At 43.4% G+C, this 24,719-nt stretch overlaps 1 protein-coding gene across 3 annotated transcripts in view; it reads left to right on the top strand.

The window, feature by feature from the left end:
* LOC106595457 (protein EURL homolog) overlaps positions 1–20,350 on the top strand; it is a 57,542-nt gene extending 37,192 nt beyond the window's left edge. For all 3 annotated transcript variants that reach the window (XM_045692227.1, XM_045692228.1, XM_045692229.1), the window contains exons 3-5: positions 15,140–15,658; positions 16,596–16,658; positions 17,057–20,350. In XM_045692227.1, the coding sequence (XP_045548183.1) occupies positions 15,140–15,658; positions 16,596–16,658; positions 17,057–17,232 (758 nt within the window). In that variant the 3' untranslated portion in view covers positions 17,233–20,350. The remainder of the gene's footprint in view (positions 1–15,139; positions 15,659–16,595; positions 16,659–17,056) is intronic.
* The last annotated feature ends 4,369 nt before the right edge of the window (positions 20,351–24,719 follow it).

The raw sequence follows: 24,719 nt of genomic DNA, 5'->3' as shown, positions 1-24,719 counted from the left end.
GAGTAGGCTAACCACCTGAGAGAGCCGCCACTCTCTAACCTGAGCCAACATCAGAGACGAGAGAGGCTCAGTCGGACTTAATACACTGGAATGATGGAGCTGATGCTGCCGCTATGTGCTGCTGTTAGGGGTCATTGTGCTGCTCTCTGGTCTAAAACGGCCTGCTCATTGTGGCTGAACTTCTCACCTTGAGGTGCAAACCGCTCTGATTAGCCTATGTTAAAGGCTGATCCCTCCTGGTGACCTGGAAGGAGTTATGTGATCCTTCCTTAACCCATACGAAGTCCCATCCAGTTGACCACCTCTTCAAAATGATGAAAGTCTTAAATGGCGCTGCTAGGGATGTGCATCTTTCCCCTTCAAGACGATTCGATACATATGGTTGCGATACGATACAGAAACTATACGTTTTAGTTTGAAATGATTCAGTTCGATTAGAGGAACGAATTGCACTAAAATTTGTACCATAAACACACACATACATTTTTCATTCTAAATTAAAATCTACTGCTGATGAAGCTCATGAGCTGGCCCTCTGAGCTGTGTGTGTGTGTGTGTGTGTGTGTGTGTGTGTGTGTGTGTGTGTGTGTGTGTGTGTGTGTGTGTGTGTGTGTGTGTGTGTGTGTGTGTGTGTGTGTGTATTAGATCTATGGTCTATGTAGACACCTTAGCTGAGCCATAAGGGAAACTGGGAATCTACCACCCCACACTATCAGTTAGGGGAAGCAACTTTTGATTTGAAATCACCATCGCCCACTAACTAATTTGTCACTTTTAGAAATTAAAAGTGTTAGAGCTAGTGTGTATCAATATTTATCTTTAAAAATAATTTATGACATAGCCAATGAATAAATATTTATATCACACACCGTTCAAAAGTTTGGGGTCACTTAGAAATGTTGTTGTTTATGAAAGAAAAGCAAAAATCACATCAAATTGATCAGAAATACAGTGTAGACTTTGTTAATGTTGTAAATGACTATTGTAGCTGGAAATGGCTGATTCTTTTAATGGAATATCTACATAGGCGTACAGAGGCCCATTATCAGCAACCATCACTCCTGTGTTCCAATGACATGTTGTGTTAGCTAATCCAAGTTTATCATTTTAAAAGGCTAATTGATCATTAGTAAACCTTTTTGCAATTATGCACAGCTGAAAACTGTTGTTCTGATTAAAGAAGCAATAAAACTGTCCTTTAGCCTCTCTAGGGTATGTGGGACGAAATCGTCCCACCTACTCAACAGCCAGTGGAATCCCGTGGCGCGATATTCAAATACCTTAGAAATGCTATTACTTCAATTTCTCAAACATATTACTATTTTACACCATTTTAAAGACAAGACTCTCGTTAATCTAACCACACTGTCCGATTTCAAAAAGGCTTTACAACGAAAGCAAAACATTAGATTATGTCAGCAGAGTACCCAGCCAGAAATAATCAGACACCCATTTTTTCAAGCTAGCATATAATGTCACATAAACCCAAACCACAGCTAAATGCAGCACTAACCTTTGATGATCTTCATCAGATGACACTCCTAGGACATTATGTTATACAATACATGCATGTTTTGTTCAATCAAGTTCATATTTATATCAAAAACCAGCTTTTTACATTAGCATGTGACGTTTAGAACTAGCATACCCACCGCAAACTTCCGGTGAATTTACTAAATTACTCACGATAAACGTTCACAAAAAAACACAACAATTATTTTAAGAATTATAGATACAGAACTCCTTTATGCAATCGCTATGCCAGATTTTAAAATAGCTTTTCGGCAAAAGCACATTTTGCAATATTCTGAGTAGATAGCTCGCCATCACGGGCTAGCTATTTTGACACCCACCAAGTTTGGCACTCACCAAACTCAGATTTACTATAAGAAAAATTGGATTACCTTTGCTGTTCTTCGTCAGAATGCACTCCCAGGACTTCTACTTCAATAACAAATGTTGGTTTGTTTCAAAATAATCCATAGTTATGTTCAAATATCCTCTGTTTTGTTCGTGCGTTCAAGATACTATCCGAAGGGTGACGCGCCCGACGCGTTTCGTGACAAAACATTTCTAAATATTCCATTACCGTACTTCGAAGCATGTCAACCGCTGTTTAACCTGTTAGGGCTAGGGGGCAGCATTTGCACGTCTGGATAAAAAAAATGTACCCGATTTAATCTGGTTACTAATCCTACCCAGTAACTAGAATATGCATATACTTATTATATATGGATAGAAAACACTCTAAAGTTTCTAAAACTGTTTGAATGGTGTCTGTGAGTATAACAGAACTCATATGGCAGGCAAAACCCTGAGACATTTTCTGACAGGAAGTGGATACCTGATGTGTTGTATTGACTTTAAACCTATCCCATTGAAAAACACAGGGGCTGAGGAATATTTTGGCACTTCCTATTGCTTCCACTAGATGTCACCAGCCTTTACAAAGTGTTTTGAGTCTTCTGGAGGGAGATCTGACCGAACAAGAGCCATGGAACGATGATGTCCCATTAGACACCTGGCGCGAGTTCATGTTGGGTACCCTCGTTCCAATACGTTATAAAAGAGTATGCATTCGTCCACCTTGAATATTATTCATGTTCTGGTTAAAAAAGGCCCTAATGATTTATGCTATACAACGTTTGACATGTTTGAACGAACGGAAATATATTTTTCCCCTCGTTCATGACGAGAAGTCCGGCTGGCTTAGATCATGTGCTAACAAGACGGAGATTTTTGGACATAAATGATGAGCTTTTTTGAACAAAACTACATTCGTTATGGACCTGTGATACCTGGAAGTGACATCTGATGAAGAGAATCAAAGGTAATGGATTATTTACATAGTATTTTCGATTTTAGATCTCCCCAACATGACGTCTAGTCTGTATCGCAACGCGTATTTTTCTGGGCGCAGTGCTCAGATTATTGCAAAGTGTGATTTCCCAGTAAGGTTATTTTTAAATCTGGCAAGTTGATTGCGTTCAAGAGATGTAAATCTATAATTCTTTAAATGACAATATAATATTTTACCAATGTTTTCTAATTTTAATTATTTAATTTGTGACGCTGACTTGACTGCCGGTTATTGGAGGGAAACGATTTCCTCAACATCAATGCCATAGTAAAACGCTGTTTTTGGATATAAATATGAACTTGATAGAACTAAAAATGCATGCATTGTCTAACATAATGTCCTAGGAGTGTCATCTGATGGAGATTGTAAAAGGTTAGTGCATCATTTTAGCTGGTTTTATGGTTTTGGTGACCCTGTCTTTGACTTGACAAAACATTACACACAACTCTTGTAAATGTACTGTCCTAACATACTCTAAATTTATGCTTTCGCCGTAAAACCTTTTTGAAATCGTAAAACGTGGTTAGATTAAGGAGATGTTTATCTTTCAAAGGGTGTAAAATAGTTGTATGTTTCAAAAATTTGAATTTTGACATTTATTTGGATTCAAATTTGCCGCTCTTGAAATGCACCTGCTGTTGATGGAGTGCACCACGGGTGGCACGCTAGCGTCCCACCTAGCCCCAAGAGGTTAAAATCAATTTTTATGTGATTTTTCTCGTAAAAAAAGCGATAATATTCCTACCGGGAGTCGTTGTTTTCGTTCAAAGACTAAAAATCTAAAATGGACTCTTCTCGTGCACACGCGCCCCTGTCTCATTGTTCTCTGATCGACCACTATCCAAATGCGCTACTGTTTTTCAGCAATGGGCTGCAAAGTCATCATTCAACGTTCTGCCGCCTTCTGAGAGCCTATGGGAGCCGTAGGAAGTGTCACGTTACAGCAGAGATCCTCAGTTTTCAATAAAGAGAGAAGGCCAAGAAGGCCAAGAAATGGTCAGAGAGGGCACTTCCTGTTTGGAATCTTCTCAGGTTTTTGCCTGCCATATGAGTTCTGTTATACTCAGACACCATTCAAACAGTTTTAGAAACTTTAGGGTGTTTTCTATCCAAATCAAACAATTATATGCATATTCTCGTTTCTGGGCAGTAGTAATAACCAGATTAAATCGGGTACGTTTTTTTATCCGGCCGTGCAAATACTGCCCCCTACCCTAGAGAGGTTAGACTAGTTGAGTATCTGGAGCATCAGCATTTGTGGATTCGATTACAGGCTCAAAATGGCTAGAAACAAAGGACTTTTCTTCTGAAACTCGTCAGTCTATTCTTGTTCTGAGAAATGAAGGCTATTTCATGCGAGAAGTTGCCAAGAAACTGAATCTCGTACAACGCTGTGTACTACTCCCTTCGCAGAACAGCGCAAACTGTCTCTAACCAGAATAGAAAGAGGAGTGGGAAGCCCTGGGGCACAACTGAGTAAGACGACAAGTACATTTAGTGTCTAGTTTGAGAAACAGATGCCTCACAAGTCTTCAACTGGCAGCTTCATTAAATAGTACCCGCAAAACACCAGTCTCAACGTCAACATTGAAGAGGCAACTCTGGGATGCTGGTCTTCTAGGCAGAGTTGCAAAGAAAAAGCCATATCTCAGACTGGCCAGTAAAAATAAAAGATTAAAATGGGCAAAAGAACACAGACACTGAACAGAGGAAGATTGGAAAAAAGTGTTATGGACAGACGAATCTGGGGTGTTCGGATTTCAAAGAAGAACATTCGTGAGACGCAGAAAAGATGCTGGAGGGGTGCTTGACACCATCTGTCAGTGCATGGTGGAGGCAATGTGATGGTCTTTGGTGCTTTGGTGGTGGTAAAGTGGGAAGGGGAGGGGATCTTGGAGAAGGAAGGCTATCACTCCATTTTGCAATGCCATGCCATACTCTGTGGACGGCGCTTAATTGGAGCCAATTTTCTCCTACAACAGGACAATGGCCCAAAGCACAGCTCCAAACTATGCAAGAACTATTTATGGAAGAAGCAGTCGGCTGGTATTCTGTCTAATGGAGTGGCCACCACAGTCACCGGATCTCAACCCTATTGAGCTGTTGTGGGAGCAGCTTGACTGTATGGTACGTAAGAAGTGCCCATCAATCCAATCCAATCCAACATGTGGGAGGTGCTTCAGGAAGCATGTGGTGAAATCTCTTCAGATTACCTCAACAAATTGACAACTAGAATGTCAAAGGTCTGCAAGGCTATATATAGTTGCTGCAAATGGAGAATTCTTTGATGAAAGCAAAGTTTGAAGGACACAATTATGATTTAAATTAAAAATCATAATAACCTTGTCAACATCTTGACTATATTTCCTATTCATTTTGCAACTCACTTCATGTGTGTTTTCATGGGAAAACAAGGACATTTTTAAGTGACCCCTAACCTTTGAACGGTAGTATACATGCATGCGTACAGATTGTTTCAAGCAAAACTATTCAGGTTCACCCTCAGCAATAAACTAAATAAAATGTAATGTAAGCCCTGATCAGCATGTAGCCTTCCTATAGACAGAGGAGTTGTCTCCGGTGGTAGCTTAGGCTACTTTTATTCCGGTAAAAGACCATTTTCAACAGTGCATTTGATAACAATAACCTAGCAAATTACATTGGTTGTCACTCCAACAAATAATGCCTAATATTGCGCAAGCCATTTTACAAACATTTGAATGCTGAAGGTGATGCGCAGTTGTGCCAAATCAGGAATATGCCTCCCTCTCTTTGGTCAGGGTGTGAAGATAGTCATAGCGCACAGTTTGACTATTTACATTACATTTAAGTCATTTAGCAGACGCTCTTATCCAGAGCGACTTACAAAATGGTGCATTCACCTTATGATATCCAGTGGAACAACCACTTTACAATAGTGCATCTAAATCTTTTAAGGGGGGGGTTAGAAGGATTACTTTATCCTATCCTAGGTATTCCTTAAAGAGGTGGGGTTTCAGGTGTCTCCGGAAGGTGGTGATTGACTCCGCTGTCCTGGCGTCGTGAGGGAGCTTGTTCCACCATTGGGGTGCCAGAGCAGCGAACAGTTTTGACTGGGCTGAGCGGGAACTGTGCTTCCTCAGAGGTAGGGGGCCAGCAGGCCAGTGGTGGATGAACGCAGTGCCCTTGTTTGGGTGTAGGGCCTGATCAGAGCCTGAAGGTACGGAGGTGCCGTTCCCCTCACAGCTCCGTAGGCAATCACCATGGTCTTGTAGCGGATGCGAGCTTCAACTGGAAGCCAGTGGAGAGAGCGGAGGAGCGGGGTGACGTGAGAGAACTTGGGAAGGTTGAACACCAGACGGGCTGCGGCGTTCTGGATGAGTTGTAGGGGTTTAATGGCACAGGCAGGGAGCCCAGCCAACAGCGAGTTGCAGTAATCCAGACGGGAGATGACAAGTGCCTGGATTAGGACCTGCGCCGCTTCCTGTGTGAGGCAGGGTCGTACTCTGCGAATGTTGTAGAGCATGAACCTACAGGATCGGGTCACCGCCTTGATGTTAGTGGAGAACGACAGGATCACGCCAAGGTTCTTAGCACTCTGGGAGGAGGACACAAGGGAGTTGTCAACCGTGATGGCGAGATCATGGAACGGGCAGTCCTTCCCCGGGAGGAAGAGCAGCTCCGTCTTGCCGAGGTTCAGCTTGAGCTGGTGATCCGTCATCCACACTGATATGTCTGACAGACATGCAGAGATGCGATTCGCCGCCTGGTTATCAGAAGGGGGAAAGGAGAAGATTAATTGTGTGTCGTCTGCATAGCAATGATAGGAGAGACCATGTGAGGATATGACAGAGCCAAGTGACTTGGTGTATAGCGAGAATAGGAGAGGGCCTAGAACAGAGCCCTGGGGGACACCAGTGGTGAGAGCGCATGGTGCGGAGACAGATTCTCGCCACGCCACCTGGTAGGAGCGACCTGTCAGGTAGGACGCAATCCAAGCGTGGGCCGCGCCGGAGATGCCCAACTCGGAGAGGGTGGAGAGGAGGATCTGATGGTTCACAGTATCAAAGGCAGCAGATAGGTCTAGAAGGATGAGAGCAGAGGAGAGAGAGTTAGCTTTAGCAGTGCGGAGAGCCTCCGTGACACAGAGAAGAGCAGTCTCAGTTGAATGCCCAGTCTTGAAACCTGACTGATTAGGATCAAGAAGGTCATTCTGAGAGAGATAGCTGGAGAGCTGGCCAAGGACGGCACGTTCAAGAGTTTTGGAGAGAAAAGAAAGAAGTGGTCTGTAGTTACTGGTCTGTAGTTGTTGACATCGGAGGGATCGAGTGTAGGTTTTTTCAGAAGGGGTGCAACTCTCGCTCTCTTGAAGACGGAAGGGACGTAGCCAGCGGTCAAGGATGAGTTGATGAGGAAGGGGAGAAGGTCTCCGGAAATGGTCTGGAGAAGAGAGGAGGGGATAGGGTCAAGTGGGCAGGTTGTTGGGCGGCCGGCCGTCACAAGACGCGAGATTTCATCTGGAGAGAGAGGGGAGAAAGAGGTCAAATCACAGGGTAGGGCAGTGTGAGCAGGACCAGCGGTGTCGTTTGACTTAGCAAACGAGGATCGGATATCGTCAACCTTCTTTTCAAAATGGTTGACGAAGTCATCCGCAGAGAGGGAGGAGGGGGGGAGGATTCAGGAGGGAGGAGAAGGTAGCGAAGAGCTTCCTAGGGTTAGAGGCAGATGCTTGGAATTTAGAGTGGTAGAAAGTGGCTTTAGCAGCAGAGACAGAAGAGGAGAATGTAGAGAGGAGTGAGTGAAAGGATGCCAGGTCCGCAGGGGAGGCGAGTTTTCCTCCATTTCCGCTCGGCTGCCCGGAGCCTTGTTCTGTGAGCTCGTAGTGAGTCGTCGAGCCACGGAGCAGGAGGGGAGGACCGAGCCGGCCTGGAGGATAGGGGACAGAGAAAATCAAAGGATGCAGAAAGGGAGGAGAGGAGGGTTGAGGAGGCAGAATCAGGAGATAGGTTGGAGAAGGTTTGAGCAGAGGGAAGAGATGATAGGATGGAAGAGGAGAGAGTAGCGGGAGAGAGAGAGCGAAGGTTGGGACGGCGCAATACCATCCGAGTAGGTGCAGAGTGAGAAGTGTTGGATGAGAGCAAGAGGGAAAAGGATACAAGGTAGTGGTCGGAGATTTGGAGGGGAGTTGCAATGAGATTAGTGGAAGAACAGCATCTAGTAAAGATGAGGTCAAGCGTATTGCCTGCCTTGTGAGTAGGGGGGGAAGGTGAGAGGGTGAGGTCAAAAGAGGAGAGGAGTGGAAAGAAGGAGGCAGAGAGGAATGAGTCAAAGGTAGACGTGGGGAGGTTAAAGTCACCCAGAACTGTGAGAGGTGAGCCATCCTCAGGAAAGGAACTTATCAAGGCGTCAAGCTCATTGATGAACTCTCCAAGGGAACCTGGAGGGCGATAAATGATAAGGATGTTAAGCTTGAAAGGGCTGGTAACTGTGACAGCATGGAATTCAAATGAGGAGATAGACAGATGGGTCAGGGGAGAAAGAGAGAATGTCCACTTGGGAGAGATGAGGATTCCAGTGCCACCACCCCGCTGGTTCGATGCTCTAGGGGTATGCGAGAACACGTGGGCAGACGAAGAGAGAGCAGTAGGAGTAGCAGTGTTATCTGTGGTAATCCATGTTTCCGTCAGCGCCAGGAAGTCTAGGGACTGGAGGGTAGCATAGGCTGAGATGAACTCAGCCTTGTTGGCTGCAGACCGGCAGTTCCAGAGGCTGCCGGAGACCTGGAACTCCACGTGGGTCGTGCGCGCTGGGACCACCAGGTTAGAGTGGCAGCGGCCACGCGGTGTGAAGCGTTTGTATGGCCTGTGCAGAGAGGAGAGAACAGGGATAGACAGACACATAGTTGACAAGCTACAGAAGTGTTGTTTCTTGTATTATTGTCTCCTGTGTCTTTAGAGAACTGTTTCACTTTGATATCCTTTTTCTTCTGTCCTGATTTTCTTTCTTTTCTTCTGTTAACTAGATATTCTTTGTTGTTCTTCGTTAGCTAGCTAGCTTCTTCCAAAAGAGTCCCTAGCAACTGCTTAGCAACTGGTAAACAATTCAGCTTGCTAAGATAACTACAATTTTATGAAAAATAGTTATTTTTCAAAAGCCTATCTTCTTTGTTTGTTGCTTGTTTTTTCTCCTATTCAGTCTTGCAGTTTTCTTTTGCTTTTTTCCGATGTACTTCACTCTAAAAACCATGTAAATTTCAATATTTGTAGGAGCTCATTTTTCAGCTGCTGCTGCTCAAATTGGAGTTCCGGAACTAGGCTAGGCTACTGATGTTGTCTGGGGTTGTTTGACATTCAAAATGACTTGTAGATCAATGACTGTCAACATAATTAGCTCGACACTGGAGTGGACGCAGTTGTCACAAAAGATTAGGTATTTTCGTAAGGTAGAAAAAGTAATTTGAACAAAAAAAATTGTGGACCTGCGAATTGTGTAACAGATTTTTTGACCGACGCATGCAACATTTGGTTTGTTTTGGGTCCCAGGGACCAATGCACTCATATCTTAAACATTTGAACACGGGGACCGATGCATATCGGTGAATCGTTACATCCTTAGGTGCTGTCCATGCTAAAGCTTTTGGGCACTAGACCTCTCTCTCTATAGTTGGAGATTGAGAAACATGCTCTCTTTGCCGTAGCTGAGCCCAGAGCCACTATTCCACCACCCCACTGAGCATGAATGGCTTTCAGCGTATTTATTTTGGGGTGGTAAAGCGTAATCTGTGGCTTTCAGTACTAATTCCAGCTTTGGACCAAATGCCTTTTATGAATTGTGGTAATAGGCCTATGTTTTGGGAATACAGTAGAATATTTAGGCTAATACATTAATCATTTGCACCATATGCTGTTCAGCTCTATCTAGATGGACCTGCCTAAATACACTATCACCCATATGAATGCAACATAAAAAGGTAATAGATGTCTGCTTAACCCACTATATGAACGTCTTGGGTTAGTTTTGGTTCTCCCCAACCAGTTAAAAGCCCTTCTTCTTCCCCATCTACCACTCAGTAGAGCAGCGGCAGGACCAAAGTGTGACCAATTAACTCTCTGGTGTACTGTACTGAGCTCTCTGTTCTCCAGGGTTAGCTCTGCAGCTGTTGACATCTGCTACACTTTCAGCCATGTCAAGTTCTATCTGGACATGATATCACCATGACCCCTGCCCCATTTCTTACTACCAACTTCCTAGCCCGGCCTCAACGACTCCTAAACTGTGTCAAGAATCGAATGTCCTTGCCCAATGTAGGCCTACACACACAAAAAGCAGTTACCTATAGCTGAGGGAGTGTTACTAAGTAGGTTAAACCAACGTCACATCATGATAGAATTCAACTCATTTTGCCAAGAACACTATAAGGAACCGTGAGTTGTTTTCAGAAAACAGAATTTCCGTCACCTTTTGTTCTAAATGGCCTGTTAGTGACATGACCAGTAAACAACTACACGTCTACAGTAGTTTTACAATGGTGATATTCTATCGATCCTCTGAAACTAAGCCTGGCCATGCCTCTAGAGAAATAATCAGAGGTGTGGCCTACTATCTCCAGTCCAGGACAGCATTGATGAATAGTAGAGAAGGGAAAGAACATGTTCTGATGGAGTGAGCGAGCCTGAGCCATGAAAATACGGGCTGTCTGGTCTTAGATTACATATGATAAGATTAGGTCTACGGTTTCCATGACAGCCCCCACATTCACTGACCCTCCCAGCCTCCAGTCTGGAGAGTTGTGGCAAAGTGTGTTTGCTAAATAGACAGAGCAGGATTAGATCAGATGGATAGAGCACGACTTCCTTACATGCTGACCTGACCGGACACGTCACGTGCACGAGCGTTGCAAAATACATTTAGGAATCCATGTTATTAAATTATTGCACCACACTGCTCGCGTGCGCCAACGAGCGTCTGCGTTGCCAAGGGCTAAAATAGAAGTCATTCCTATTTCTGACGCAGATCGCGCTGCAAGTCCTGCCTCTCCAATCTCCTCATTGGTTTATAGAATCAGGTACCCACGTGCCATCTCCTCATTGGTTATAGCCACGTGGGTGATTGAAAGACTAAATGTGTTGCCGGTTGTCGCGGTAATACTATGAAAGTTTAGATGCAAATCACCATATAAGTTCAAAGATGAAAAAGCCTGGAAGGAGGAGAGATGACTAGAAACGATTCGGTTGGCCGTTTTATGTGTGGATTAATTGTCGGAGTAGAAGACCTTGTGCATTTCAGGTAAAATAACAACTCAATGTTTATATCCCAGGACAAATTAGCTAGCAACAGCAAGCTAGCTAAATAGGACAAATTAGCTAGCAAGTGCAAGCTAACTAGCTAAATTGCCATACATGTTTAATGCTTTTTGACCTGTCCTCAAATTAATGTCATTGGTTCAGAGTTTGTTTTGATATTTTAACCTGCGTGTCGTGATCGCGTTTGGTGTAGGGGGACAAAATAAATGTATGCACGATGGCGCACGATGGCACACGCACACAGCCGGTTTGGGTTCCGTGTTAGCCCCGGGGATTAGCTGTAGCGTTTCTGGTTGTAGTTAGTTACTACTAACCATGGCATGGTGACACATCATTCTTCATGGAATGTTTGCCTGCTCTGTATATGCTCCCTTAGCTTTTACTCTGACACCATTCAATTCAAACAGGAGTTACCCTACTCACTGATTGTTTGCTTTTTCCTGTCCCATCTATGCTCCCTTAGCTTTTACACAGACCGATACCATTCAAACAGTACTCTGACTCTGAGGGCATGGTGGATGGTTTATGCAGTGCTCAGATGAGGTTGTTCTGTGGCTGCTCTGTGGCTTTATTTCTCTGAAGGCCAGGTAAATGGCTTCCACCGGAGATGTGCTAAAGCCAACAAAAGGATGATTCACAGGCCTGTGTTCTGGAGCCTATTTCTCATCAGTGTCGTGCTGCTGCTTATGCCTCTGACGAGATGACTGCCACTGCGGAAGACATTGACTCGCCTCTGAATTGTGTGTGTGATAGAGAGTATTGCTAGCTAGCTGCTAAGCTGCTTAGCACATGGCTGGGAGCTTAGCTCCACTCTGTTTGGCTGGTGGTACACTGCTCTGGTTGTGGGCCTGTGATTTGACTGTTGGGCCTGTGTTATTTTGTGATTGGATGAACCAGTCGGTGGTCGAAGCCTGATTATCTGATCGGCTTAATATATTGCTTTTGGCTTGGTGGTTTATGAAGCCCCCGGTAACTGGTGTGCAGGTTGGACTTAGGGAAAGTTCAGTAGCCAGGGACACACACACACACACACACACACACACACACACACTGTCCCATACCAGCTCTCCAAGCCTCTAGAATTTTCTAGCCTCACAGCTTCCTTATAAGACTAATTCACCACAGAGCTGTCTGTTTCAGGGTACACACACACTTATTGTATAGGCATAATTTGGCTTGTTCTTAGTATAAACAGTGTGCTTGTGTGACGGGTTGGTTAGCACAAGCAAGTCAGCTGATGATCATATCTTAAAGCCTACAGTGTTGAACAACTCGATGCTTTTCTGTTTTTTGTGACGGGCAGCCAAACTGCTCAGTGTGTTTTGTTTTAGCGTTGGCCGATATATCGTGAATGGGTATGGATCAATGTACCGGTATGGATTTTTACAATACCGTTTTATAACAATATTTTGATAGTGCTAAATTATACAGAACAAAAATATAAATGCAACATTCAACAATTTTACTGAGTTGCAGTTCATATAAGGAAATCAGTCAATTGAAATAAATAACTTGGGCCCTAATCTAATGGATTTCACATGACTGGGCAGTGGTGCAGCCACCCACTGGAGTGCTAGGCCCAGCCAATCAGAATGAGTTTTTCCCCACAAAAGGGCTTTAGTACAGACAGAAATACTCCTCAGATCCAGCAGCTGTCCAGGTGGCTGACCTCAGACAATGCCGCAGGTGAAGAAGCTGGAAGTGGAGGTCATCGGCTGGTGTGGTTACACGCTGTCTATGGTTGTGAGGCTGGTTGGACGTACTGCCAAATTCTCAAAAACGATGTTGGAGGCGGCTTATGGTAAAGAAATTAACATTAAATTCTCTGGCAACAGCCCTGGTGGACATTCCTGCAGTCAGCATGCCAATTGCTGGGGCGGCAGGTAGTCTAGTGGTTAGAGCGTTGGGCGAGTAACTGAAAGGTTGCTGGATTGAATCCCTGAGCTGGCAAGGTAAAAATCTGTCGTTCTGCCCCTGAACAAGGCAGTTAACCCACTGTTCCCCATAGGCCGTCATTGTAAATAAGAATTTGTTCTTAACTGACTTGCCTAAGTTAAATAAATAAAAATGCACATTTTAGTGGCCTTTTATTGTCCCCAGCGCAAGGTGCACCTGTGTAATAATGATCATGCCACACCTATCAGGTGCATGGATTCTCTTGGCAAAGGAGAAATGCTCACTAACAGTGACGTAAACAAATTTGTGCATAAAATGAGAGAAATTAGCTTTTTGTGCATTTGAAAAATGTATGGGATCTTTTTATTTCAGCTTATGAAACAGGGGACCAACACTTTACATTTTGCATTAATATTTTTGTTCAGTATAAATGAAAAGTTCTACAAATTGGACAACTTCACTGTCAGTTTTATACTCAACCAAACTTGGACAAAACTATCAGAATGGAGAAAAACCAGGGTCATGCACTAATCTTAACATATTTCAAACTTTTATTATTCAGAAACATAAAATACTGCCACACCGCCATAAATGAGAAAAATATTGTGATATGATATTTTGGCCATATCACCCATCCCTAGTGTTTGTGTGAGAGCTGGGCTGGCTAAAGTTCTTGGCCTCCACTTCCTCTTTTTTTCTGGGAAATGGCTTCAGTTAAGTGTCTTCCTGACATGAACGTAAAAGAGCAGGAAATAGCCTTATCACGTTGACATGATTTAGTTTGAGCTTTCATTCTTTATCTTAAAGCTGAGGCGAATGCTTTCTGATGACTGATATTGACTGAACTTTTTGGGGGTAATTTATAGGCCTAGCACAGTAGACTCGTCATTTGGTGGCCGTATGCCATCTTTACCTCTTCTCTCTTTCCTGGAGAAGTGTTTGAGGTGAACCTACCTATTAAGAGCATCCGTCTTACTGCCTTGTACTCAGTCTTGACCTCGACTAATCCCCTAGCTGAAGGCTCCAGCACGTCTGTCTGCGTGATATGTAGGCTGAAGACAAAGCCTGTACAAACATGCTCGCTTGTTTGCTCACTTTCTCTCTCACAACACATGCACAAATTAACACACGCTGCGCGTGTACTCACACACTGTGTGCGCTCCATTCAGTGTTTACATGATTGCCAGTGCCCTCGGTTTACTTCAAGGTTAGTTTGACTTTGGATGTGGTGTCTGAGGTAAATTCCCCTGCATTTTCTCTGTGTGTTAAATGCGTTAGAGAGAATGGCCTCTTGCAGTCCGAATTGAGGAAGTGTTGTTAATCCCAGGTGATCCTCTCCCTCTGAGGAAGCTGGAGGTTCTAATATGACTCAACCCAACGCTCACAGTCTCTGGAGAGCTCACACCACAGCAGAGCAACTTCTTTCTTAATAGTTACTCAATAAGATTCTTCAGAAGGATTTCAGAAACATCCTTAAAAAGGAAGGTCTGCCTAAAGAATTTATCTTTGAAAATGATGGTACTTTGTTAAATTCGGTTAACCTGAAATGCAGTAATGGCCTAGTTTCTTTGAAAAGCTCTTTTAGATATTGAGAAGATGATAGCTAGTCATTTAGGTTAGTCTGTGCTGGCAGGTCACTGCAATCTTTAGATAGGAGAGTGGTCTCTATTAAAATGTGTAAGTTCAGCCCAGCATATCTGTGCATTATAAGATCGGTCAATCTCCCAGCCCTGTTCTCTCAATGGTTCAGAAGATAAGCCCACTATAAGCAGCTTTCCCCTGGAAATCAAAATACTTAAATCTGCCTATTTTAGGCTGCTTTCAATGGATTTATTCCAAAAAGGAAATGTTTGTCAGTACTGCAAGACCGTTATAGTTTTATGTCCTTCTAGAACAGCATCTAGCGCAGGAAATCATTGAAATCTGCAGTGGCTTGACTTTGAAAAAAGAGCAAAGCCAACAGTCCTCTTTTTCCTAGAAATATGTCCCTCAGTTCAATACCTTGAAATATATATAGTATTTATTGCTAAACAGAACATGTAGCTAATTGTCTTCTCTAACTGATTTACTATGTGTCTCGCTCTTGCTCTGCTTGCTGCAGGTGTGTCCCATGCCACTCTCCTGCACTCCAAATCCCTACGGGGTCACCGGGAGTGTTTTGAGAAGTACCACCTCATCGCCAACCAGAAGCTGTCCCGCTCCAAGGTCTCCCGCAGTGCCTACGAGGGCATGAAGCTGGCCCTGAGCCAGAAGATCAGCCGTATTGTTCAGTACGCCCAGAACAAAGACTCTGTCAGCTCAGACGGAGGTCCGGGCCGCCGGGGGGGCAAGCACCAGCTCCTTTGCTACAGCCAGAATGGAGACCGTAAACTTCTTCCCCAGTCAGACGCGCAGGTGCCTCGCTACACCCCATGCTGGAACCAGGGGACGGGGGCAGGAGGGCTGCCGGACTACGCCACAGGCATGCTGGAGTGCCACTCGGCCGAGGGGCTGGGGCTACTGGAGGGCGGGCAGGGCCTGTGGGGGTCCACAGGGAGGAGGGGTCTTCATCGCCACAGCCAGTGTTCTGGAGGAGACCACCAGCTGCTGCACTCAAACAATGGCCACAGCAGAGACGAGTGTGAGTTCTTTATACCAACTGTAATTCACTGACTTCCTCTATTCCCAACACACCACACTGGCTGTGGTCAGATGTTCTATCCCTCTGTTCTCCAGAAGTGAGCTCTCTGCATTAAAAAAAGACATTGTATTGATGTAGCCTAAGCATGGGGCTAGAGGAAGCCTCTGGGAACGAGTGCACCATTTTAGGAGGGTAGAGGAGTCAGACTATAGCCAGTGTTATTTAGCCCAGTCATCACTGGAGAGGCTTCAGGGGATCTGCCTTCCCTGCATACATTCCCTTCATCAGAGACATCTCAAGGCTGGATCAGAAGGTGTCTGCCTCTGTGATGAATGGCATTGAGTGGGAGGAGGCGTGTTGAAGAGGGAGGAAACGTGGGAGGGAGACAGATGGGATGCGCCGCATCCATTTCTCTCCTTCTGATCTGTTCTCTGATCTTTGTTATATGGACTCCTATCTCTTCCGTCTCCCCTACTACTCATTAATGGCACACAAGACAATGTAGTGATGCAGGCAAGGGCTCAGTTTGTAGAGCATCCTCCTCACACATTCCTCCTCGACCACCACTTTCCCTCCTTTCCCCACACCATCACACTCCAGAGAAAAGCTTTCTCTCTCCTACCTCAGTGTCCATGTCCCGTCCCTGTAACAGCACCAATGTTTTTTGTGCCTGCTGCACGTCCTCTGGGAGAGAGGAGGGATATCTCCCAAGGACGGTGGCTCTTTCATGCCATTCTTAGAATTCCATTCCTTTGTAAATGACGACAGTGTTGCTATATGACTCTTCGCTCTGCGTAGTTCGTTGTTGCTATGTGTTAAGTCCCTGAGGTCGCGTTAGTTGTTTAGTTAGAGGACTGTTCTGAACAAGTTTGCTTTACTTTATCACACATGCTGTGTTGCTCTTGTTTTGTGACCCAATCTGTGTTTTATCTTCCAGTGATTAAAATGAGTGTGGATGAACTCCACCAGCTGAATGGTCAGCTCCTGCTACAGATTCAAAGTAAGAACTTCAATAGATGACTATTAAAGTGTAACTGTGACCAGATGTCTGAATTATTGCTTGATTTATCTATATAGGAGTGTATGGGTTTGAAATGTCTCTTCTTTTAAATGACCATAAATGGAAGGAACTGAATATGTTTTGTCTCGTCTGTGCTGGTGTCTTTGTGAGGTGGTATTATGTTTTGCTGGTACTGTGTTGTCATTGCTGTCTGCCCCCTCTGCTTAATTTATTTCCTTTGTCACAAATTGTCTTTGTGTGTGGTCCCTGGCTTGCAATATACTGCTTTGCTCTGTGATCTCTGTCATGCCATCCTGTGTGTGTGTGTGTGTGTGTGTGTGTGTGTGTGTGTGTGTGTTAACCCTGTGCTATACTGACCTCTGCCTCCTCCTCTACAGAGGTGTTTGAGGAGCTGACGGTGGCTGTACAGGAGAAAGACTCGCTGGCGTCGGAGCTGCACGTTCGTCATATCGCTATCGAGCAGCTCTTCAAGAACTGTGCCAAGCTTCCCTGGCTGCAGATCAGCCGAGCCGGGTCCGGGGTCAAGGCCAGCAGCAATGCCCCCGTGGAGTGAGGGGAGTCTGGGGGTACCTACCTGGCTTGGCTGCCTCTCTCAGGGGGCTGGCTGTCTCACTCCCAGGGCTACAGACACAGACTGGCCTCTCTAGCCAGTGCCCTTTGTATTGTGAAAGACTTGCTGCGTGGTGTGGTTTGTCTCAGATGAGTGAGGAGTAGACTTGGCCTCCTCTCATCATGCTTAAGGCTTTCTGACTGCAATACTTGAATAAAGGGCTTGAGGAAAGGCAATAAAATTGAAGGACCTTGGGATCCATCGACTTCTAAATGGGAACTGTGGATTGTTGATCCCCTCTGGTGGACCTGTTGCCTATGCAGAAGTATTTTTTAAAGAATGCCTATTCAAATGTATTTGATTCAGTGACGTGAGCAAGATGTTGTTTGCATATCTAGCGAAAGTTTTCTTTTCACCAACATTTCATTTTTTGGTTATCATCTTTTACATTTAGCCTTCTTTTGTTATTTTAATCACACCATTTCCTCGCTCCTCAGCAAATATTTGGTTGACTTATTCTGTTGCTGTGGTAACTGTTTCTAAATGACCAGTGAGATTTTATTTTGTAATCTGTGCAGTGAAACCTACTCTTGAGGTTTGACGATTCTGTTACATCACCCACAATCCAGTTCTAAGTGGAGGTGGGATTTTAGCCAGTTTTGGATTAGGGTTGAATTTGTTTTTTTTGGTTTTGTATTTTCATTTTTTGTTAGTGGCATGCTGCTTTCTGATAGTCTTAACTTAAGTTCTCTTGATTTCAACTGGTAAGGTATTTTATGGCTGTCGAGCACAAGTCATGCCTATAGTTGAACAAGGGAGTGACATGAAATACATCCTGATAGCAGAGAAGGCACGACTAAGCGTTATATGGTCCAATCGCCAAACCAAAGTATTTTATTTTCTTCAAGGCAGCAAATGTCAGTATTTATTATTTTACTTGTGGCCTACAAGTATAGGCCTCGCTAGACCAACTAGAATTAATAGTGAAATGCAATAGAAATACACTGATACCAAATTCACTTGAAATGTGGCTCAATGACCAACGTGTGATTCTATAACAGGTTTAGCTGTATTGTCCTCTTATGAATCGTTCAACACTTCTCCCCTGGTTTCATGGTCTGTCAAGTTATGTTGTGTTATGAATGTATGTAATCAATTTTTTAAATATTGTTTTACTCTTGTGGTTTTGGGTTTCAAATATGCTTTGGTTTTTACTTATTTTATAATTTTAGCAAATTGTTTTCTGGGGGTAGGCCTGTGCCTTGTGGAGTTCAAATTTATGGATATGTGAACTCAACAGGATTCGGCAGTCTCGTTAATATTAACAGGATGTGTCCAACAATAACCCTTGCCTTCTGCTTTAAGGGCACTGATTGGAAGGAACCAATATAGCTGAAAGAAAACCCAAATAATGATTTGTTTCACCTATCCAGCCTGGTCAGATCAGTGATTAAAAGAAGAAAAGAAAAAAAATTGACAAACAAATGAACTGTTCATGAACATTTGGGAAACGGTTGTAGTAAGAACATGAATTGTTATGTTTAGGCACCCTCAGGTGGTGGTTTAAAATTACTGCAGAGGTTCTTACCACTGAAGTGGAGCCTCTTAGGATAGTTCTATAATTGGCCCAACATGAATTTGTATATTTTGGGAACAAAGAAACACTTCTAATCAGGTTGTGATGTATTTGAATCTCCCAATGTCAGTCTCCCTCTTTATAAGAGATCAGATTTGACCCCTTTGGGGTTTAGACAAAAGGTTTTAGCTCCGCTGTGTCTCATCCTGGTTTTGTTTGGATTAATAAGTGTGTTCTTCTGAGCATGAGTTGCTGATTTTTAGATACACTTAAAATAAGGGATGTGTTTCTACAAATCCCTGCAAGCTCCTGCACGTCATCTCTAGCTGACACCCTTGCTAACATGTATTGTCAGGCTAAAACTTGCACAAGACAGTTTACAGAATTGTTGATTTTTAAAGAAATGTAGCCAATTAATTACTACATTTAGCTAACATTAGATACTTAATCCAGAGATTCTTACCTTTTCCTCAATTCTGCAGTCTCACCAAGATTATCATGCCATTTGTAGTTCTTCATGATAGCCACATTAGCAGCTAATTTAGTGTTTCATTTTTGGGGGTAAATACAGGCAAATATATTGTTAAAAGTTGCCTTGTCCTAGAGAGATTTACATGGTTATAAAAACATCACACCAAGATAAGCCTACATGAAACAGCCCTTATTTTTAGTGTTTCTAAAAATCAACTATGGGGAAAAATTAATGGTGGAAGAACAATTTCAAACATTTCCCTGTTTGATCGCTTGTCTTCACGGGTATTATGACTCATACTGTGGTACTCTATAGTGTACTTATGCTAGGGGATGGGGTGCCATTTCAGTTTTGTCCACTGAGTGGTTTGTAGGTTTGGTAAAATGATATGTCTGAACGGTTGCTTACCAGGTTGGAAAGACCTGTGAGCCACCTGTGTCTGTCTGGGGTAAATGTCCATTAGCTGTGTGTGTGTGTATCTGGATATGTGTACATACATACCTGTTACATTGCTTTCCCCTTTCTGCTAAATTTGACTTGACTCATTATTTACTTGGTCTGATATACATTAAAGGGATAGTTATACCAAATTACAAAATGACATTGCTTTCCTTACCCAGTAAAGTATGACGGCAATCCATGTTTTGTTTTTATTTCCGTCACTGTTTCCCGCATTTGGCATATTAGCTTTCTTGCGTATCATGTCCAACTCTTTCGATGGTATCTCAAATGTATTGTGAAACCCAGTAACTTAGATGATTTGAACATGATGTGCAAAAAATGCTAAAGTTGGTACCAGGACTTGAATGGGATTTGTGCCACAAATGCTCCAACGTTAGCATTTGTAAGTGGTGCCAGGGAAACTTAGCCAAAGCATCGATTGCGGTCATACATTGTCCAATATGTAATTTAGGGGGAACTATCCTACATTTTGTAATGTGTGAACTATGCCTGTGCTGTGTGGAATTTCTTTGTAGAAAGTGTTTATTTGTGGAGCTGACTGCCTATATGAAATGTCAAAATAATTGTTTTGTATTTTTTCCAAAATATTTCAATAAAATATTTTTCATACATTTTCTGTTTGGTGTCATATTGTCTGAGTAGATGTAGGCATGGTATGACAACAATTGAGTTGGCTACAGAACAACTTATGAGACCATGTTATGGAATCTAGTCAATTACCAATTGTCTCTAATCAGAGCCCTCTGGTGTTGTGTTCGAGACAGATCCAAGACCAGAGCAAATGAAGTCGAGATGGGGGAGGGGATGAGACTGTCAAGACCAGAAAAATGCAAGTCCAAATCAAGACCATGATTGTAATTTTGTCAAATCACCACCATAACAGTTCAAAATGTCCAGTATTTCTGTGTTCATATTTCTGAACAACAGATGGATTCTTTAGACATGCTATATTGTGAAAGAATGCATGATGAGGGAAAATAGAGCAATTCTACAAATGATTGTTCCCCACTGTGTTTGGGTTAATAATGTGCCTTCTACACCTTCAGAGAAGGGCTAAGGATTTATACAATTATAATTACAAAATTATTTTCAATTATGTTCTGATTTAATCGCTTCAGTTTTTTCTGTAAAGGAAAGGGTTGAAGAGGGGGAAAATCCAATCAGGATTTTTCTTTGCTGGTCTCTGCGGAGATACATAATAGAAGCTAAATAAAGGCATCTGCAATTCAACTGTATTAGGGCAACATTTTGGAGTGACAGTGGAATCAACCAATCACATTTTGACTTAAAGAACGGGACCATTTTTACAAAAATGTATGGAAACTGCTGCTTTCTTGAAGGTCAACAGGTCACTGCGCAATAGTGAGCAGTAGTTTTCCCACAGTCTAGCTGGCTTTTGTTGTCGGCTAGTTTGCAGCAGGTGTTATCAAAGAGGATGTTGTTGCTAGTTTGTTAACTTCTCCCTTTTCAAGAATAACTTTCAACAAGAAGTTCACTTTCAAAAGATCATCATCTGGTGAGTGGAACTGTTTTTTTTTTTATTGCAGCGCGCTTGCTGTTAGCCATCTCTGTGAAAATAACTTATGTGTGAAACATTGTTGCATTTAATGTGGAACTGACACCATTTTAGCAACATGAAATCTTATTTAAAAATGTTCATATACACCCCCGAGAAGAATGGCACTTAAAACAGAAAATCTGCCAAGCGACCACTTAGATATGGTCATTTTAATAAATTCTTAGAATGTTTGGGAATTACGTATACTAAGGCATTTGTGAATATTCTGGAGTGGGAAAGCGGTCATGCATTTGGACAGTTAGACAATGCAGTCAATAAAACCGAATAAAAACATCTGTCTTGTCAGGACCAGAGTCTACACAGAACAGTGCGCTATAGCCAATATGAGTTACCGTAGGCCTTTATACAAACAAGTAATTTGCCTCACGGGCCTGACATCATTCACTTTGAACCATACTGTGTGTTTACAGGCAGTTGCAATAACGCGACTTTAGATCATTAGAACGCATTCACCAAAAGCCACGAAATACACCTGAATGGATTTAATGCAAATGTGTAAACATCATACATATGGGACTTTACAGTCCTATTGATCAAACAACCACGAAAGGGTAGGCTCTCTCTCCCTCATCAACAACAAGATCAACAACTAATGCTAGTCAGAGTAAGATGAGTTCAAATCTAACGAAGGAACATTAGATAAACCCTCTCAAACCTTTTCATCTAGTTGGCCGTCAAAATTGCACTGATAAACAATGGGGAAGTGTAGCCTCCTCGTCCTTGTGCTGCTTGCCTGCCAATGCTTCCTTGTCCCAACCAAGCACTCAAGCTAACTGGCTAAAGTTGGCTAGCCTGCTAGCGAGCTACTTTCAGACACAAATGAGAGAAGACCTCACTCTGACCATGTGACTCGCCATAACAGAGCTGGTTAGTCTGTTGACATGTTATCTAGAGTGTTCTTGACTTAACTATTCCTCCCCCCTACGTTTACTGACACCGGTCATTTCAGAGGGAGTTGGGCATTCGTAAATTAAAGTTGTTCTGCACTCTGGCACACTCAGATGATTGTGCTCTGAAAGCAGAGTAGATAGCCAGAGTGAATTTGCGAACACGAGATAAGCTAACTGGATAACAGTTGTTCAAGTTCTTGCTAACTAACCAAATGACACCTGCATCTCTAGCTGTGTATAGCCACCGAAAAACGACAAGAGGGGAAAACGTTACTCACCCACTCCTCTAATGGATGACATCCTCCTAGCAGTATGTGGACACCCCTTCAAATTGGTGGATTTGGCTATTTCAGCCACACCTGTTGCTGACAGGTGTATAAAATCGAGCACACAGCCATGCAATCTCCATAGACAAACATTGGCAGTAGAATGGCCCATACTGAAGAGCTCAGTGACTTTCAACGTGGCACCGTCATAGGATGCCACCTTTCCAACAAGTCAGTTAGTCAGATTACTGCCCTGATAAAGCTGCCCTGGTCAACTGTAAGTGCTGTTATTGTGAAGTGAAAATGTCTAGCAGCAACAACGGCCATAGCAGCTCACAGAAAGGGACCGCCGAGTGCTGAAGCGCGTAAAAATCGTCTGTGGTCAGTTGCAACACTTACTACCGAGTTCCAAACTGCCACTGGAAGCAACATCAGCACAAGAACTGTTCGTCAGGAGCTAAATGAAATGGGTTTCCATGACCGAGCAGCCGCAACACAAGCCTAAGATCAACATGTGCAATGCAAGGTGTCTGCTGGACTGGTATAAAACTCGCCGCCATTGGATTCTGGAGCAGTGGCAATGTGTTCTCTGGAGTGATGAATCACAATTCACCATCTGGCAGTCCGACGGTCGAATCTGGGTTTGGCAGATGCCAGAAGAACGCTACCTGCCTGGCATAGTGCCAACTGTAAAGTTTGGTAGAGGAGGAATAATGGTCTGGCGCTGTTTTCCATGGTTCGGACTAGGCCCCCAGTGAAGGTGAATCTTAACGCTACAGTACACAATGACATTCTAGACGATTCTGTGCTTCCAACTTTGTGGCAACAGTTTGGGGAAGGCCCTTTCCTGTTTCAGCATGACAATGTTACCATACACAAACGAGGTCCATACAGAAATGGTTTGTCGAGATCGGTGTGGAAGAACTTGACTGGCCTGCACAGAGTCCTGACCTCAACCCTAGCGAATACCTTTGGGATGAAATGGAATGCTGACTGAGAGCCAAGCCTAATCGCCAAACATCAGTGCACGACCTCACTAATGCTCTTGCGTATGGAACGCCGTTTGGGTCTTTGCATGTCAAAAAAGATACACATCAAATAGCACTATTTCACAGTCAAATAACACAACTATATTGTAGAATGTTGTGTGTGCTGAATTTGCACGTGCAAACCAAGCACCACTATTACGATCACTGTCAAAGCTGTATAATACTGCGTTGGTAATATGGCATTATTTGTTCTACCGAATGGGAAACGTCTGTGTGAGCATTTGAAATTAGATCAGTTTCAAACGAGCAGGATTAAACATTTTTTGCTAATATCTTTCATACAGATGTTATTAGCAACGTCTGGGGTAGCTAGCTAGCTTTAGCGTGCTACCTAGCTAGCACCAATGCAACCAGCCTGAAACTGCAGTCATTTTCAATATTCTTAGCAATGGTTTAGGAATCCATGTGACTAAGTATTAGCTAGGTAGCCACTTGTTGTTCTCCTATTGAAATAACTAGCTGGCCAGCTACTTTACTCTGTTGCCCAAAACTAACGTTATAAACAGACAGCTAGCTTAGTCAGGCTAGTATGACTTTACCGGACCAGGTTATGTGTTGTGAAGCTAGCTACAATAAGTATTAGCCACAATAGTGGAATTTGCGTTTTGCCTTCCAAATAAAAGTCCCTCTTTTTTTAAAGTGATTCATGTCATATTGAGACTAGATAATCTTAAACAAGGTTGGAGTGTTAGAGCAATAAAATGGAATATGAGTCTACTTGGTGACACCCACAGAACACAACTGTGAAGAGTTTACGCAAATATTAGCGTCGTAGTAGCTCTTATTGAGGGACTTTGACCCACAAGGGTGTGTGCTCAGCCCCCTCCTGTACTCCCTGTTCACCCACGCCTCCAACTCAATCATCAAGTTTGCAGATGACACAACAGTAGTAGGCTTGATCACCAACAACAACGAGACAGCCTATAGAGAGGTGAGGGCACTCAGTGTGGTGTCAGGAAAACAACCTCTCACTCAACGTCAACAAAACAAAGGAGATGATTGTAGACTTCAGGAAACAGCAGAGGGTGCACCCCCATATCCACATCAACGGGAAAGCAGTGAAGGTGGAACGTTTTAAGTTCCTCTGCGTACACATCACGGACAAACTGAAATAGTCCACCCACACAGACAGTGTGGTGAAGAAGGCGCAACAGCGCCTCTTCAACCTCAGGAGGCTGAAGATATTTGGCTTGTCA

The sequence above is a fragment of the Salmo salar genome, chromosome ssa13, assembly GCF_905237065.1.
Source record: "Salmo salar chromosome ssa13, Ssal_v3.1, whole genome shotgun sequence".
Lineage (NCBI taxonomy): Eukaryota > Metazoa > Chordata > Actinopteri > Salmoniformes > Salmonidae > Salmo > Salmo salar.
Note: the sequence above shows the minus strand (reverse complement) of the source record. Positions and strands in the feature narration are given on the sequence as shown.